At 39.8% G+C, this 18564-nt stretch overlaps 1 protein-coding gene across 1 annotated transcript in view; it reads right to left on the bottom strand.

The window, feature by feature from the left end:
* LOC135464617 (DNA-directed RNA polymerase I subunit RPA2-like) overlaps positions 1 to 18265 on the bottom strand; it is a 39494-nt gene extending 21229 nt beyond the window's left edge. The window contains 16 exon segments of the mRNA XM_064742071.1: positions 813 to 919; positions 1263 to 1350; positions 2887 to 3004; positions 3805 to 3858; positions 5773 to 5919; positions 7172 to 7248; positions 8898 to 8993; positions 9998 to 10069; positions 10071 to 10097; positions 11419 to 11493; positions 12030 to 12095; positions 12791 to 12910; positions 13779 to 13853; positions 15188 to 15247; positions 16061 to 16138; positions 18030 to 18265. Coding sequence (XP_064598141.1) covers positions 813 to 919; positions 1263 to 1350; positions 2887 to 3004; positions 3805 to 3858; positions 5773 to 5919; positions 7172 to 7248; positions 8898 to 8993; positions 9998 to 10069; positions 10071 to 10097; positions 11419 to 11493; positions 12030 to 12095; positions 12791 to 12910; positions 13779 to 13853; positions 15188 to 15247; positions 16061 to 16138; positions 18030 to 18110 — 1341 coding nt within the window. The 5' untranslated portion in view covers positions 18111 to 18265.
* Between the last annotated feature and the right edge of the window lie 299 nt (positions 18266 to 18564).

Below are 18564 nucleotides of genomic sequence, written 5' to 3'. Positions count from 1 at the left end.
AATCAGGTAAACACCAGCTGTACTGTACCTACATGAGTCGCTGTCCTGTCCCTGTGGCCATGAGACACTCCATGGGATTGTTCACTTCCACGTCATGAGGGATATAGCACAATCAGGTAAACACCAGCTGTACTGTACCTGCATGAGTCGCAGTCCTGTTCTGGATACCAGGTTCCCTGTGGCCATGAGATACTCCATGGGTTTGGTCACCTCCATGTCATGAGGGATATAACGCAATCAGGAAACACCAGCTGTACTCTACCTGCATGAGTCGCAGTCCTGTCCCTGTGGCCATGAGACACTCCATGGGATTGGTCACCTCCACGTCATGAGGGATATAGCACATTCAGGTAAACACCAGCTGTACTGTACCTGCATGAGTCGCAGTCCTGTCCCTGTGGCCATGAGACACTCCATGGGATTGGTCACCTCCACGTCATGAGGGATATAGCACATTCAGGTAAACACCAGCTGTACTGTACCTGCATGAGTCGCAGTCCTGTCCCTGTGACCATGAGACACTCCATGGGATTGGTCACCTCCACGTCATGAGGGATATAGCACAATCAGGTAAACACCAGCTGTACTGTACCTACATGAGTCGCAGTCCTGTCCCTGTGGCCATGAGATAGTCCATGGGTTTGGTCACCTCCATGTCATGAGGGATACAGGACAATCACGTAAACACCAGTTGTACTGTACCTGCATGAGGCCCAGTCCTGTCCCTGTGGCCATGAGATACTCCATGGGATTGGTCACCTCCACGTCATGAGGGATATAGCACAATCAGGTAAACACCAGCTGTACTGTACCTGCATAAGGCCCAGTCCTGTTCTGGATACCAGGTTCCCTGTGGCCATGAGATACTCCATGGGTTTGGTCACCTCTAGGCCATGCCGACATGCATCAGAAATTGTACCTAAGAAAGAAGCAGTGATAGAGACAGTGAAGTTGCAACTGAGGAAAGACCATTAGTTTAATTAGTTTTTGTTTCTTTTTTTTTTCTTGGTGGAATTTATCCCAGTTGAATTCTTGTAAAACATTAGATTCTACAGTGGTCTGTTAGTACCCAATGGGTGTCAATGTTCCTACATCAGTATATTTTGCTCTTCACACCTTTACATGTACATACCCTGTGAATGCAGAAAGGTAAGACCCTGAGTGCGTGCTTACTGGTAAACACCTGACATCACTGGTCAAAATGGTCAGAAACAGTCATCCCACAATCCACTGTTTCAAATGAATTATATGTTCTTACTTACCCAGGTTTACATCCAAAGCAGTGCCTTTTCCTTTGGCTGTCCTTTCAATGGATGTCCTAAGAGAATGAAGCCAAGATTCTATCTTCTCCTGCAACACAAAAGTTGTTTGTGTCCAGTAAACCTTTGATTTTTGAGTGTGCAGTTGAACACTGTTTTCTGTGTATCCAGTAACACAATGGTTTATGTGTGTCCAGCAAAGCATTACGTTGTGTGGCGAGTACAACATTGTTTTTTTGTTTGTCAGTAAATATTGCTTTTTGAGTGTGCAGTGAAACATGGTTTTCTGGGTGTCGAGTACAACCCTGTTTTTTGTGTGTCCAGTAAAACACTGCTTTATCTGTGTTCAATAAAACACTGCTTTATCTGTGTCCAATAAAACATTGTTTTATCTGTGTCCAATAAAACACTGCTTTATCTGTGTCCAATAAAACACTGTTTTCTCTGTGTCCAGTAAAATACTATATTCCCTGTGTCCAGTAAAACATTGCTTTCCGTGTCCGTGTCCAGTAAAACACTGTTTTCTCCATGTCCAGTAAAACAATGCTTTCTCTGTGTCCAGTGAAACACTGTTGTCTCTGTGTCCAGTACAACACAGCTTTCTCTGAGTCCAGCTAAACACTGTTTTCTCTGTGTCCAGAAAAACATTGGTTTCCATCAGTCCAGTAAAACACTTTGTATCCAGTAAAATATTGCTTTCTGTGTATCCGGTAAAAAAATGCTTTGTGTGTGTCCAGTAAAACACTGTTTTCTGGGAGTCCAGTAAAACACTGTTTTCTGTGTGTCCAGTAAAACATTGTTTTTTGTGTGTCCAGTAAAACATTATTTTCTGTGTGTCCAGTAAAGCATTGTTTTCAGTGTGTCCAGTAAAACATTATTTTCTGTGTGTCCAGTAAAACATTGTTGTCTGTATGTCCAGTAAAACATTGTTTTCTGTGTGTCCAGTAAAACATTGTTTTCTGTATGTCCAGTAAAACATTGTTTTCTGTGTCCAGTAAAACATTGTTTCCTGTGTGTCCAGTACAATATTACTTTATGTGTGTCCACTAAAACTATATATACACATGGATCACTGAAAGACTATGAAGGACAGAGTATAGGACCCTCAAGTCACCCAATCCAGTCCCCACTGCCCTGCCGGTCCCGTCCCCCCCACTCCCGACACACACACACACACCTCAGTCTGTGTGAATAATGAGCCTCACAAGTTTTTCAGTGTTTTGTGTCCAGCTCAGAACTCATGCCACAAGTTTATAAAGTTTAAATTTCAACGTCCCATGAAAAATCACAATGTGACAGTGGGTTTTTATGTTTACATGAACTATTCTTCTGCACAGTGTAAAGTATCAATCAAATGAATAAAATACTGACATATAAAATGGACAAATCTGTTGACTAATTTCCTCCTTCTGCCACATTTTAAAGTGTTCTGCTGATCTTAAAATGATGTTTGAGGTTTGTTTGGATTGTAAAGAGGGTAATACCACCATACTGGACAATTCAAGTCTCAGTAGCAAAAGTACTATTTTATGACATTTCTCTTCTACAGATCTATGTGCTGTGGCAACCTTTTTCGCCAAATGCTCATAAATCACCAAACATCATGTTATTTGAAGATGGTCCCTACCTTGAGCACCATGAGGTAGAGATGACCCCCTAGCAGCACCTCCTGGTTCATGGGATTATCCGCACTCTCTGTGGCACAGCCACCTTTGGCAAACACGAACAGTTTCTGTGTCATGTACCTGAGAAGTGATAACATACAGCTTCAGAATTTCCCTTTTCTTCAGATCTATGTTTTTCTTTTCACAAAAGTGTACATGTAATGTTAAGACAAGGTTTTAACAACAGAATGTTGGTCGGCAAAAATAGACTTCATCAATCAAGATTATCACATTTCTTGAACAAAGTTGCATACACAGGTACAGAGATACCACCAGGAGCTAGATTCATTCCCCAAGCCATGACATCTAGCTTTGGCCTCAATCCTTCAGCATTGGCCCCAGTCCCTTAGCACTGGCCCTTATCCTTCCGCTTTGGTCTCAATCCTCCAGCTTTGGTTCCAATCCTCCAGCTTTGGTTCCAATCCTTCAGCTTTGATCCCAATCCCTGAGCTAAGGCCCCACTCAAGGCTTTGGCCTCAATGGCTATTTTGACCCCAATCCAGGCTTTGGCCCCATTCCGGACATTGACCCCATTCCAGACTTTGACCCCATTCCAGGCTTTAACCCCATCAAGATATTGGCCTCATTCCAGACTTTGACCCCATTCCAGGCTTTAACCCTATTCAAGATATTGGCCTCATTCCAGACTTTGACCCCATTCCAGGCTTTGGCCCCATTCTAGACTCTGACACCATTCCAGGTTTTGGCCTAAATATATGTATGTACTTGTGATTCATAATAAAAGAATATATGAACAATCTGTTTACAGGTACATGTATTTTGATTTGATATCTTTTTTTGTGAATACATAATTACATATCCCAGTGTAAAAATTCCTGACCTCATCAAACATTTGTTACATTCAAAAACTTGAAACTCACACTAAAAGGTTGAACTTTTCCACATTGGAGTGGAGATGAAAGCACACACAATGTCTGAAACAAGAAGGAAGAGACCACAAATATGAAGTTAGTTAAGAATAAAAAAATACACAAATATAAAAGAAAAAACATCATCCATGACAGAGAATGTTGCATTTTTTTGTATTAAATATATTTCATATTCATATCCACAATACAAACACTTCATCGAAAACTTGGCATTAATTTTACCTTATTCACAAGTACATCATTAATCTTTTTATATGCCAAACTACTTCTCATACGTATCACGAGATCTGTGCATTAGGTATACTGTATAATGTCTGATGGCCATTGGTACCCAAATAATTTAGTTTTCATTTCATAACACATATGTATCCTTACACACAGGACTACATGGGTATCTTTACACACAGGACTACGTGGGTATCCTTACACACAGGACTACATGGGTATCCTTACACACAGGACTACGTGGGTATCCTTACACACAGGACTACATGGGTATCCTTACACACAGGACTACATGGGTATCCTTACACACAGGACTACGTGGGTGTCCTTACACACAGGACTACGTGGATATCCTTACACACAGGACTACGTGGGTATCCTTACACACAGGACTACATGGGTATCCTTACACACAGGACTACATGGGTATCCTTACACACTGGACTATGTGGGTATCCTTACACACAGGACTACATGGGTATCCTTACACACAGGACTACGTGGGTATCCTTACACACAGGACTACATGGGTATCCTTACACACAGGACTACGTGGATATCCTTACACACTAGACTACGTGGGTATCCTTACACACAGGACTATGTGGGTATCCTTACACACTGGACTATGTGGGTATCCTTACACACAGGACTACATGGGTATCCTTACACACAGGACTACGTGGGTATCCTTACACACAGGACTACGTGGGTATCCTTACACACAGGACTACATGGGTATCCTTACACACTGGACTATGTGGGTATCCTTACACACAGGACTACATGGGTATCCTTACACACAGGACTATGTGGGTATCCTTACACACAGGACTACGTGGGTATCCTTACACACAGGACTACATGGGTATCCTTACACACTGGACTATGTGGGTATCCTTACACACAGGACTACATGGGTATCCTTACACACAGGACTACGTGGGTATCCTTACACACAGGACTACGTGGGTATCCTTACACACAGGACTACGTGGGTATCCTTACACACAGGACTACATGGGTATAGACAATAAAGCCAGAGGAACAACCAAAACCTCAGCACTTTTTGAAATATGTCCCCCAAGGCATTCCTGTGACTTATTGAAACAAATGTCTCCTAAGACATTCCTGGGACTGACTGAAACAAATATCTCCTAAGACATTCCTGGGACTGACTGAAACAAATGTCTCCTAAGACATTCCTGGGACTTACCGAAACAAATGTCTCCTAAGACATTCCTGGGACTGACTGAAACAACTGTCTCCTAAGACATTCCTGGGATTGACTGAAACAAATGTCTCCTAAGACATTCCTGGGACTGACTGAAACAAATGTCTCCTAAGACATTCCTGGGACTGACTGAAACAAATGTCTCCTAAGACATTCCTGGGACTTACTGAAACAAATGTCTCCTAAGACATTCCTGGGACTGACTGAAACAACTGTCTCCTAAGACATTCCTGGGACTGACTGAAACAAATGTCTCCTAAGACATTCCTGGGACTTACCGAAACAAATGTCTCCTAAGACATTCCTGGGACTGACTGAAACAAATGTCTCCCAAGACATTCCTGGGACTTACCGAAACAAATGTCTCCTAAGACATTCCTGGGACTTACCGAAACAACTGTCTCCTAAGACATTCCTGGGGCTTACCGAAACAAATGTCTCCCAAGACATTCCTGGGACTGACTGAAACAAATGTCTCCTAAGACATTCCTGGGACTTACCGAAACAAATGTCTCCCAAGATCCTCATCAGAGTACCACTCTGGTTTTCGCAGTTTGGGACGGAATCGTTCCCCGATGTGTTTGAGGACTGTCTTCTGATTGGTCAACCCTTCATCCAATGCCTGCCTCAGCATGAAGATAACACAGCTGTACCCAAAAGAAAAAAAAAGTGTGATGGAAACATACAGTTACTAACAAACTTTCTAACATGTAAGCTCAACTCATATGTATCCCATATTTATTTAGGCAAAACCTCACAACTGGCCCTATTTACTTGCTAACAACCCATGACCACTGCAATCAACTGGAGCACAATCTCTTCAGTGCAATTTACGGTAATTAATATGCACATAGATCATCACTGATGGAACATCCCCCTTGTGTCATTGTGCTTTATATGCATGTAAAATTTCAGATCAACACAGAGTACTTTTTGAGTGAGTGAGTGAGTGCTTGGGGTTTAACGTCGTACTCAACAATTTTTCAGTCATACGACGACGAAGGAGTCCTTACAGTTCATGTAAAGTTCATCTGCCGCTCGAGAAGCAGACGCTCTACCAACTGTGCTATCCGGGCTGGTGAGTACTTTTTGAGATACCACCCCCAACATTCTGTTTAACATGGATTCTATTGCACAATACACTAAGTCAGGAATTCAGTAATTTATGGTATTTAATATCTACACACCAAATCAACGATGGAATATTCCCCTCATGTTATTGTGCACTACATGTGTGCAAACCATGAGCTCAATACCAGTAGTGCACATCTCCTATCTGTCGTTACCATTCAAAATCAGTCATAAAGTTCACAAAATATCACATCTCCTATCTGTCATTACCATTCAAAATTAGTCATAAAGTTCACAAAATATCACATCTCCTATCTGTCGTTACTGTTCAAAATCAGTAATAAAGTTCACAAAGTATTGCATCTCCTATGTGTCGTTACCGTTCAAAATCAGTAATAAAGTTCACAAAATATCACATCTCCTATCTGTCGTTACCGTTCAAAATCAGTCATAAAGTTCACAAAATATCACACCTTCTATCTGTTGTTACCATTCAAAATCAGTCATAAAGTTCACAGAATATCATATCTCCTATCTGTCGTTACTGTTCAAAATCAGTAATCAAGTTCACAAAATATCACATCTCCTATCTGTCGTTGCCGTTCAAAATCAGTCATAAAGTTCACAAAATATCACATCTCCTATCTGTCATTACCGTTCAAAATCAGTCATAAAGTTCACAAAATATACATGGTGAGTCATTTAATAACTTTTTCAAACTTTATAATTATTTTACCATTATAAACAGCACAGTTACAAGTTTGATATTTGAGTTTTTCTTGCTAATAGGGGAAAATGTGATTTGGCTTAACCATACAGAAAACTTACCCTCTGTAGAAAGAGTCATCCTCTCTGCCCGCTATCAGCTGGTTGTAGATGTGTTTATCAGTCACCTTCAGCAGACCCTGGGTCACAAAAACAATATGGCCATTTTCTTGGTACTCTAAGTATGATTTAATCTGTTGTTTAATGACACACTCTAGAATTTTTCACTTGTACAACGGTAATTAGTGTGTTAAAAGTATAGGAAACCAGAGTGCACAGGGAAACCAGAGTGCCCGGGAGGGAACCACATTTCCCGGGGATGGGAGTAGGGGGTGCTGGGAACCACAGTGCACCGGGGAAAACCACAGTACCCAAGGAGAACCACAGCGCCCAGGGGAAATCACAGTGCCCAAGAGGGAAACCAAAGCACCCAGGTGAAACCACAGAGGCCATGGGAAATCACAGTGCCCAGAGGAAACCACAGCACCCAGAGGAAACCAGTGCCCAGGGGGAAACTTACTAACCTTTCGCAAGTTATCGATGAACACACTTATATTTCAACAATACATGCAGCGTTTGGTTTTCATTTCATAATATGTATCTATAATATGCATAATAAAACTACAAGAAAACTTCTAAGCTTTCTTTTTGAGTTGTGAAAACTAGCTTTCCTGAGGCCCAAGTGGCCAATCTAGAAATAAGATAACCTGCAGTCAATGATACATGTAACAGCTATCAAAACAACAATGTGAGGGCAGATGTCCCAATTATGAGTGCTAAGCTCCTCCCTCTGTTCCCAGTAAGCTCATTGATGATGTTAGTTTCAAAAAATTTCTAACCATTGAATGAAAATATGCATAGAACAAAGGGAATATTAAGATTTTTGGGATATAAGCTTTCCTTAAAATCATAATCGTCATTTTACAGTTATTTAAAAAAAGCCAAAAAACAGAAAAGAGAGAAAGCTCCAGGTTAGTCACATTGTAAAACAGTTATCGAAGATGATGAAGCCGAACTATGAAGTTCAGTTTAAAGGCAAAAGAAAACACTAAACTGAAGTATGTATCAGATGAAAAACCATTAAACACTGTCCAAGAAAGTACTTGGATTTATTTACTTTTTAAAATTTTTTTAACCTAGTAAAATGCATTTTAATATTTTATGGTTGCTGTTTCTGACCACAATGGGACCAGAGACATCGCATAAGGTTTTTTCTACTTAACACACATTAGACTGCTACATTTCATCATTCAAAATGCATATGCATATATAGATCTATAAATGCATTCACCCACTTGACCTTGAAACAAATTATTTCTGGCAAAAAGTATAGATGTGACGTTGTTTATACATTCTAGGTCACCACAGACCACCACTGAATGCGATCTTTTAACACAAATTTACTTAATCACAAAAATTCTACCAAAAAATTTAAAAAAAATAAATCCAACTATTTTCCTGGACAGTTTTTAATGATCTGATCTATACTTCATTTTTGAGTGGTCTTTTGATAATATTTATTAATATGTTAAAACTATAAATATAATGAAAATTCTGGTGTTACACTCTCATCTAGAGCATAATTTCTACAAAGCTGATAAACTCCAAGAGGCAATCCCAAATATCCATGCTACAAAAATTATTTTCAGCTGTCTTTTTCTCTTTTCCTCTGCTTAAGAATAAATAAATAAAAAAAAAACATAATCAAGACCATTCTTACAAATATCTTTCCACACTTTTTCTCTGAAAGTTTTTTTTATGTTCTTCTCCACGTTTTAATACGATTTACCTTGAGAATGAAGACAACCGGAACAAAGAACTGCTCCTTTTGGTAAGTGAAGCTTAGGGAGGCTGTACCGTTGGATAGGTAATGCAGTACATGGTTCTGAGGGAAGAAATAGAGAATACCCCCAGGCACAAATTCACAAACTCAATATCTGTGTTTTAAGGAGAACTAAGCTCTTACTTTGTTAGACAACGTTACAATTATTCCTTTAGGAGCCTCACAATGGCTGGATAACTTAACCTACTGGTATATATACATACAGTAATTATATCTTTCTTTTTTCAACCCTCGGCCTTTTCGCATATGAAAGAGCAAACTTTCTGAGCACTTTTAGCACAATTATAACTTGATTTTGGAGATCAAACTACATTGGTTGGATTGGAAATTTTCAGGGCTTCACAAAAAGCATAATTTTATCAATTTGCTCAAAATAATGCTGTCGGAATATGCTTAAACAAACATCTTGCAAACATACAAAAGGTTAAAGAAATTACAGTTCAGTGAAACTACTCTTTCCTTAAGGCTTTCACATGCAAAACAACATGTAGAAAACAAAATTTTGTGTACTTCAGTGTTATATCAAAATATACAACAAATATAATACCCAGGAAATAAATAGATAAATCAACTAAGAAAACCTGTATGTTCAAATCTATTTATCAACTTAACTACCTTTTAATACCCTTGACCCCTGCTAACCATCGAAAAAACCAATACTATGGAGAGCTTTAAAGATCAAACTTTGATTGTTGCTAAAGGCAAAAAATGTCCCACTGTATCATGTGTCTTGTCAAAAATGTAAGGCAACTCTTGTGGACATTATTTAGAAACTTCACAACTTTCTGATGTTCAGCTCTTCTATTTCCTCCATTGTTTATCTACTCTAAATAACTTTAAGGTATTTTCAGACACTCATGTTTTAGCACATGTGATCAAAAAAAAAAAAAAAAAAAAGAAAAAAACAATTTCAGGCAGGTCAAATGGTACAGTAGGGCTTTCCTTTTTTACCAAAAGCGATAACAGAGTTCAAACTGAAACTCCCATATTGGCATGATCAGAGTTTGTCTGCCTGTACTGTTGTCATGACAACAAAACAGACTTACCGCTCCTGACTGGTCCTCCGTCACACAGCGTAGGGAGATGCCAAACTCTGTGTACTGGTTGCCACGGTTTTTTCCAGGACGGACGTACGATACACATGGGCTGTTGGGTGGAAAATATTGATCAGGTTTGTAAAGTCGTGTACATAAAATGCAATTAGTTGTTTTGACACATGGAATCCGACCTAGAAGTGAAAGAATGAAAAAAACATGACGAGTTTATTTCAGAAGCCACATTCAGACGATGTGATTTGTTGTATCTAGGCATGAAATACAGTACAACGAGTGGACTAAAAGTAAGTCAAGTTTATTTTTATCGGCTATGTTCACAACGATGCCATTTGTCAAATGCTGTAATGGCATGAAGGACAGTGCATCCTATTTTCACTTAACGGGTGAAAATTTTCACTTATTCTGCTTCTGCAGAATGCCATTCCTAATTACAAGGGTGACGGCTTCTGCAGAATGCCATCCCTAATTACAAGGGTGATGGCTTCTGCAGATTGCCATCCCTAATTACAAGGGTGACGGCTTCTGCAGAATGCCATTCCTAATTACAAGGGTGACGGCTTCTGCAGAATGCCACTCCTAATTACAAGGGTGACGGCTTCTGCAGAAAGCCATCCCTAATTACAAGGGTGACGGCTTCTGCAGAATGCCATCCCTAATTACAAGGGTGAAGGCTTCTGCAGAATGCCATCCCTAATTACAAGGGTGACGGCTTCTGCAGATTGCCATCCCTAATTACAAGGGTGACGGCTTCTGCAGAATGTCATCCCTAATTACAAGGGTGACGGCTTCTGCAGAATGCCATCCCTAATTACAAGGGTGAAGGCTTCTGCAGAATGCCATCCCTAATTACAAGGGTGACGGCTTCTGCAGAAAGCCATCCCTAATTACAATCATGACGGCTTCTGCAGATTGCCATCCCTAATTACAAGGGTGACGGCTTCTGCAGAATGCCATCTCTAATTACAAGGGTGACGGCTTCTGCAGAATGCCATCCCTAATTACAATCATGACGGCTTCTGCAGAATGCCATTCCTAATTACAAGGGTGACGCCTTCTGTAGAATGCCATCCCTAATTACAAGGGTGATGGCTTCTGCAGATTGCCATCCCTAATTACAAGGGTGACGGCTTCTGTGGATTGCCATTCCTAATTACAAGGGTGACGGCTTCTGCAGAATGCCATTCCTAATTACAAGGGTGACGGCTTCTGCAGAATGTGATCCCTAATTATGAGGGCTGCAATTCAGCTTTGAATGAATCATTACGGTGTGATAAATTTTTTTGGAACATAAAATTATCTCTCACTCGTATTTCACAACATTCACTATAATTATAATTATTTTTTTTTTAGATAAAAAAAGTGTTGGTGCTAAAAGCTGAAATATAACATGGAGTGGTGATTGACAAACTCACAAAATTTCTCCTGGGCATGATGAGCATACGGATAATTCTTTCTATTCCGTTAACGATGAAATATCCTCCCATCTCCTGAAATCAGAAATTTATGTAATTATTTATTTGATTGACGGTTAATGCCATAGTCCAGAATATTTCACTTATACAATGGTGACAACGTTATGATGGAAGGAGACCGGGGCAGAGCCCGAGGAAATCCCACGACCATCTGGTTGTTGGCAGACTTTCCCGAGCAGGGTCAGGGAGAAAGCCAGCATGAGCCGGATTTGAACTCAAAGTGACAGCATCAACTGACGAGAGGCTCCTGAGTCATTACAATGTGCTGGCACATTAACCACTAACCAGTGGATAATAACAGAGTAAACCTCCAACACTGTGCCAGGGAAATATACATGTGGGAAAGGCTCTTTGAACTCTTTGATATTTTTTTTAACCGGGGAGGTGAAGTACAGCCAGATCCTAAACTTAAATCCATCTCCCTCTCGTGGTCATATGGTGGGCATCTAAACTCAGATATTTGTAATACATTTGTATTAGTTATTTGACAGGTGATATCTTCCTTTCTTTCTTGTTAATAGTCTATCAGATAAGATTAGCTATTGTCTCACCTCTGTTTCTTCCCCACGACGTATCAGTTCTGCAGGACCCAGCTTGTGTAAGTTACAGATCTCGGACTGTGAAACCAACACAAATAAGGCAATAAGTTTTATTTCTTTATTTGACTGGTGTTTTACATCTTCCTCAAGAATATTTCACTTAAGAGGCGGTGGCCTGCATTATGATAGGAGAAAAGGGGGGCAAACCCACGGCCATGCGCATGTTGCCTGCATACCTTTCCATGTATAGAGGAAGCCAGCATGAACTGGACTTGAACTCACAGTAATCATATTGGTTAGAGACTCCTGAGTCATTGCGATATGCTGGCGTGCTAACCACCTCAGCCAGAGAGGCCTCCATTGCAATAACAGGTGCACACGTAATGCAGAAATGACACTAAAAGTCTGTCAAAATAATGACGTGAGCATTTCCAAATCTTCTCAATACTTTCATTTCAATCAAAATTAAGAAGTAAAAATCTAAGCCATTGCAACTATTGAAAAAATTGCATATGATCACCCGGGTTTAATATCACTTTCAACATTATTTTTCTCAACCTACAACAGTCTCTCCTTTAGGCCAGGTGGTTGAAATGCAGACAATTGTAAAGTTTTCTTTTACTGCAACAATGTGCTACAAAACACCATACAAGACACTATCACAAACCAATACCAAATTTACACATGAATAAGTCAACTTTATTTATCCGAGTAAGCTGATCAGCTAAAATGCGTGTAAGATTGATGTCTCCATGGTAACAAGACACACCCACCTTGACCATGATTGGCACTTCACCGATCACTCGCTCTGTGTTTCCCATCACTTGTCCATTCACCTGCCATACCAAATTCACTAAAAGTCTCCCCTTGTAGGTCACCCCACGTTCTCGACACTGAAATAAATGCTCAGCTATTTGAATACACTTTCTTCAAATTTTGTTACGCCACCTCATTAATGTATGCAGATAATATATACACATCTGACATCTCAACTCACCACATTAAACTGCCTGTGCAAGGTGAGGTCACACAGAGTGTGGCGCTATCAGGCATGATCCATGACACAATGAACCCTACGTTGGAGTGAGCGAGTGATTTCTTAGGGTTTACGTCACACTTAACAAATGACGACAAAGGAGTTCTTAAGAGCGTATGTAATGTGCCTCCTTGTTGCAAGACGTTGCAGCCATTATACCGATATGGGTCAATCTGTCATTGCACTATCCTTTTAATGCTGAACGCCAAGCTGCAGAATGTCTGATCTTGTAGAATGAAGCTGGAGATATGAAGGTCTATGTGAAGATGAATCAACAGAGACACAAGGTGAAATAATAAACTGGGAAAATATTTTAACTGAAGTGTATCAATGTTTATTTATTCACCACTTTATTAAATTTTTGACTTGTTCGCTAAATAGACTTGTGTTTAACACTGCTTAAGAGGTTTTCACTTAAATAACAGTGGTCCTTTACATGCCCATGCATTTGTATGGAGGAGACTGAAGTGTCCTGGAAAAAAACCAACTGCCCTTTGGCAGGTGCCTGACAAACTTGTCTACTTATATGCATGGCCGCTCCAGTGTAACCTTGATACAGGCCTGCAATTTCATTCGTCAACACCTCATCAACTACCAAAAGAATGCTGCTTTAGAAACTTTTATCAAGGCGAAAATTAATCTTGATCTCAAAAATCATCTCTGTCCTACATTTCAAGAATTCTATCTTTAACAAACACTCCTGGCAAACTGTTTGACTGGCTCACCTCAGCTGGGTAGACCTTCAGGGAGGTGGCGTGGATGTTGGTTTGCACCACTGCGGGACTGAACACTGTCGCATCCTACAAATAGAAAGGGTATGCATTTCTGAAAGTCTTCAGATTTTGTCATCCAAGTTTGGGACATTTATCTGTTGTACAGATAGTTTGCAAGATATACAGCTTGCTGCGATTGGGGGATATTAAAGAGGAAAAGACAGGGTGTAAGAGGGGTACTGAAGTTCAGGGTAAAACAATTTATATCGAGGTATACCCTTTATAATATGCATTATAACCATTTCCCAGGACTTACATGTACATGAGCATTTTACCCATTAAACATATATCATTATTATTACTATATTATAGACAAGCCTCTTAATCCCTTCTTACACAAGCCTTTTAATCCTTTCTTACACAAGCCTTTTAATCCCTTGCTACACAAGCCTTTAATCCCTTGCTACACACGCCTTTTAATCCCTTGCTACACAAGCCTTTAATCCCTTGCTACACAAGCCTCTCAATCCCTTGCTACACAAGCCTCTTAATCCCTTCTAACACAAGCCTTTTAATCCCTTGCTACACAAGCCTTTTAATCCCTTGCTACACAAGCCTTTAATCCCTTGCTACACAAGCCTTTAATCCCTTGCTACACAAGCCTCTTAATCCCTAGCTACACAAGCCTCTTAATCCCTTCTAACACAAGCCTTTTAATCCCTTGCTACACAAGCCTTTTAATCCCTTGCTACACAAGCCTCTTAATCCCTTGCTACACAAGCCTCTTAATCTCTTGCTACACAGGCCTCTTAATCCCTTCATACACAAGCCTCCTAACTCCTTCCTTCACAAGCTTTAATCCCTTCCTACACAAGCCTTTTAATCCCTTCTTATACAAGCCTTTTAATCCCTTCCTACACAAGCCTTTTAATCCCTGTTCTGCACAACCCTATTAATTCCTCCCTACACAACCCCTTTAGTCTCATGCACCAAACTGCACAGTCCACTCTCTTCTCATTGCCATGTATTTATTTGATTCTTGTTTGACACCATACTTAAGAATTTTTTTAACATGCCACAGAGTAAAGCACCAACTTTTGACTAAATACTGACACAATTTCCTGAACAAACACAAGTGACATATAAAACTGAAGGAAAGAGGTGTCATTTGTGTTTCCAAACCACCACACGAAAAGTGACCCGTAAACACTGGGACTGTTCATATCTTAGCGACAAAAGAGTTCAAACTTGATCCTCCACTCATGGTCTTCAATGAATGTTAGACATTGTGAATAGCCTCATGACAGCCATGAAACACTTTGTTGTTACCAAGTACATGTAGGTGTCTACCAAAGAATAATGAACGTGGAAATATCTACGCCTTACCACTGAGCCAGGTCTTGCTCCCATATAAATCTTACCCTAATGAAAAGCGCAATCTTGTCGTCATTGGGAAGGACAAACTCTACTGGTTCTATGTTCTGAAACAAAATCATATTAAAATTAACACACCTCAGCTCAGTGCCAAGCCTGTTCTTTTTTCTTTTTTGTTTTTTTTTTTCACAGTACTTGTCTTGGATACATTCTTTATTTCTCTTTTCAGCATGTTTTAATTTAACCTTATCACAAACATAAAACATGCTAATAAATTATCAGTTTGATTTGTTTCTGTTGTTCCGCAGGTTGCTGGCCGACTGTCCCACTTACGGCCGGAGAGGAAGCCAGTATGGGCTGGACTTGGAACTCACAGCGACATCATCGGAGAGAGGCTCCTGGGTCACTGCACCGTGCTGGCATGTTAACCACCTCGGCCACGGAGACCAGCACTATGTCATTTTCAGTATGTATTTATTTAACAACTAAGATCGACATAAAATATGTAATTAGCGATGCCAATAGTGCCTAAGTTGTGTGTTTTATAACAATTTATAACTGTGTGTGAATTTACAGCATAAACAGTTGTAGTTTCATGGGAATCTGATATTTCACACTCATATTACACATATTATAATCATTAATTTAATGGGTGCAAAATACTGAAATAAAAATTTGGCAAGTTACTGGTAAACTTTTCTGTATTGTATAGGAAAACATTCCGCAGTGACTTTCATGTCATAGCACACAAGACGGTGCCATGAACTTTTTTTTTTGCACCAAAACACCAAGAAAAGTGGAGGCAGGTGAATCTGGAAAGTTTGTCCGAGGATGGGAACCGATGAAATTAAACCCGAATGTTCTCAAAATCTTCCCATGCAGATCGTTCACTTGACAAGCATTATGATCATTTAACTTACCTGTACTGCTTTCGTCAGTCCTTCTCGCAACATGTAATTAAAGGAGTCTGTATGAGGCTTTGTCAGCTCTTGTAATGGCTGAAACAGTGATATTAATCCATTGTTACCTCATATATTTGATTTATCAGACTTGTTTTTTGGAAACATAAAACAAAATGCTCATAACGAATGAGAAAAAAAAAGGTTTTCATTTATTTATTCATTTGATTGGTTTCTTATATGATGGTGGCCCACATTATGGTGGAAAGAAACTGGGCAAAACCAGTGGGAAACCCGTGACAGGCCTCAACATAACGATGAACGAGGGGATCAGAAAATCATTCTCCTGGATTTTCTGCCAGGCTATCAAAATTCTTATCACCCCAACAGAGGTCTAAGGGATCATTCGTTCCCCTTCAGATTACATACTTCATCCAGCCTTCTACTATGTGTGCTTGTTGACATCATCCGAAACCCATATATTAGCACCACATTCTGACTACAGAAATGTCTTGTATTAACAGGTGTATTTCATGGTACATATACCCACGTTGCCGTGTAAAGATAATGGGTCCCAATGTACAAGCTATATGTTTTCTTCATTTTAAGAATCAGGTTTGATTGTGTTTGAAAGAAGACTCTTACAGAGAATTGTCATACATATATGTTGATTTTAATAATATTCTTTGATTGATTTCATCGTGGTAATAGTGTTAATTAAAATATTAATCATTAAATTACAGTCAATATCCTGTGTATTCATGTATTACATCACTCACAAACTCCTCCGAGGTGTAAACATTTATTTGGGATTATGAAACGAAACATTTCATTGGTCACGCAATTTTTGCTGAGCCAATCATAGGTCACACATACAGGTAGTCAATGCTCACCGAAACAAGCAACCATTTTCATTTTACCAACATCGGTCATCAGTTCTTTTTCTATTTAAACCGGCATAAAGTTTGTGCGGATTGTCCTGTAGGTAGAATAAAGTTAGCTATTTGCAACCTACTGAAAACACATTGTACTTGCCAACGCGTGAAACTATTGTCCCCTGGAGCTTACATGGTGATCTAAAATTTGTTCTTCTGAATTTGCATTTAGGAGATCGACAGGTGATCAGCCGGTTCAATCGCCTCTTATGTCGAGGCCTGCATGACCATCTGCAGGTTGCTGACGACCTTCCCAAAACAGCATGAGCTGGGAATGAGTCCACAGCAACCCCATTGATGAGAGCCCCCTGGATCATTGTGCCGTGCTAACCCCCTCAGCCAAGGAGGCCCCCATTTTTCGGAATGAAGCATACCAATTACAACTCTCAGTGAATGTTGTGATGCTAGGTTGTTTTCATCACTTCACATTTCTACATTTCTTGTGAAATCGCTTTTACCTGTGACTAAGCTTCACAGTGGGTCACTCTGTCTGTAAAATTTTTCACATCTTTAAATAGAGTGCCTCAGTGCAAGACAACAATACCTTCTATGCAGTACTCAGAATTTCAGAAACTATCGTAAGATTCATTTAGTCCAATTGCCAACTCACTGTCAGAGCACCTGTTAGCTGTGGAATGCAACTTTTCAATTTCCCAACACTTCTTCCACTTAAGATGTACACTCTGCAAATAAGCACCTGTGAATTAATGGGCTCCAGAGCGAGATTGCTGCGTTGCTCGGGGAGTAGAGTTCACTGGAGAATCTGATTTTGACAGTGAAAACTTGGTAATGGGGGCAATGATGAACAATGGCAGCAATCTGAACTTTACAACTCCCAACCTCAGTTCTTATGCCTTACTGTAACACCGAAACCTTTCTTGTTCCTCGAAGATTTAGTCGTAATGCGTTTGTCAGAGGTTTAATTTGATACAAATAAACAACAAAATATTTTCTTCGCAACAAAACTCGAAAGTAAAAACAACGAAACATACTGACTATAAGACGAAGAAACATCTTACACTCTGGTAGCACACACCTGATATACAAACACTTACGGGATGTTGTTCTTTCTTTGGCCTTCCATAGTCTTTGTCGGTCGTGTAGCTATAGTTCGGTAATGTCTGTGTATCTGCCATAACTTAATTTGCTCCCAAAAACCATTAAACTAAGGCATCTCACTTTCACGCCATGTGCGTCGCTTTTTCAACATGTGTTCTCGCTGTTGTAGCGAGTAAGAGGCGGGTGAATCTAAAGTCCGCCGCAATGATCTGGCGAAAACGGTCACGGACTTTCACACTTCAATTCGTTGAAATTAAAATAAATCAGGTAAAAAAATATAAAAGATAATAAACAAAATATTTAAAGGAAGACAAAAGAAAGAAAGACAAAAGATTGTTGCTAATACTGTACGTACTTAGCCAAGCCTAGGCCTATCTACAATCAATGTATGTCTAACTTTCTTCTTATAATTCAGTGATATAACCTCTGTTCACATCTGTTTATATACACTTTTATTGGTCCCAAAACGACTCTCATCTACAAGTGGCTAGGGTAGACGTTTCGCTTATCTCTTATACGTCGACACCATTA

This window comes from Liolophura sinensis, chromosome 4 (genome assembly GCF_032854445.1).
Source record: "Liolophura sinensis isolate JHLJ2023 chromosome 4, CUHK_Ljap_v2, whole genome shotgun sequence".
Lineage (NCBI taxonomy): Eukaryota > Metazoa > Mollusca > Polyplacophora > Chitonida > Chitonidae > Liolophura > Liolophura sinensis.
Note: the sequence above shows the minus strand (reverse complement) of the source record. Positions and strands in the feature narration are given on the sequence as shown.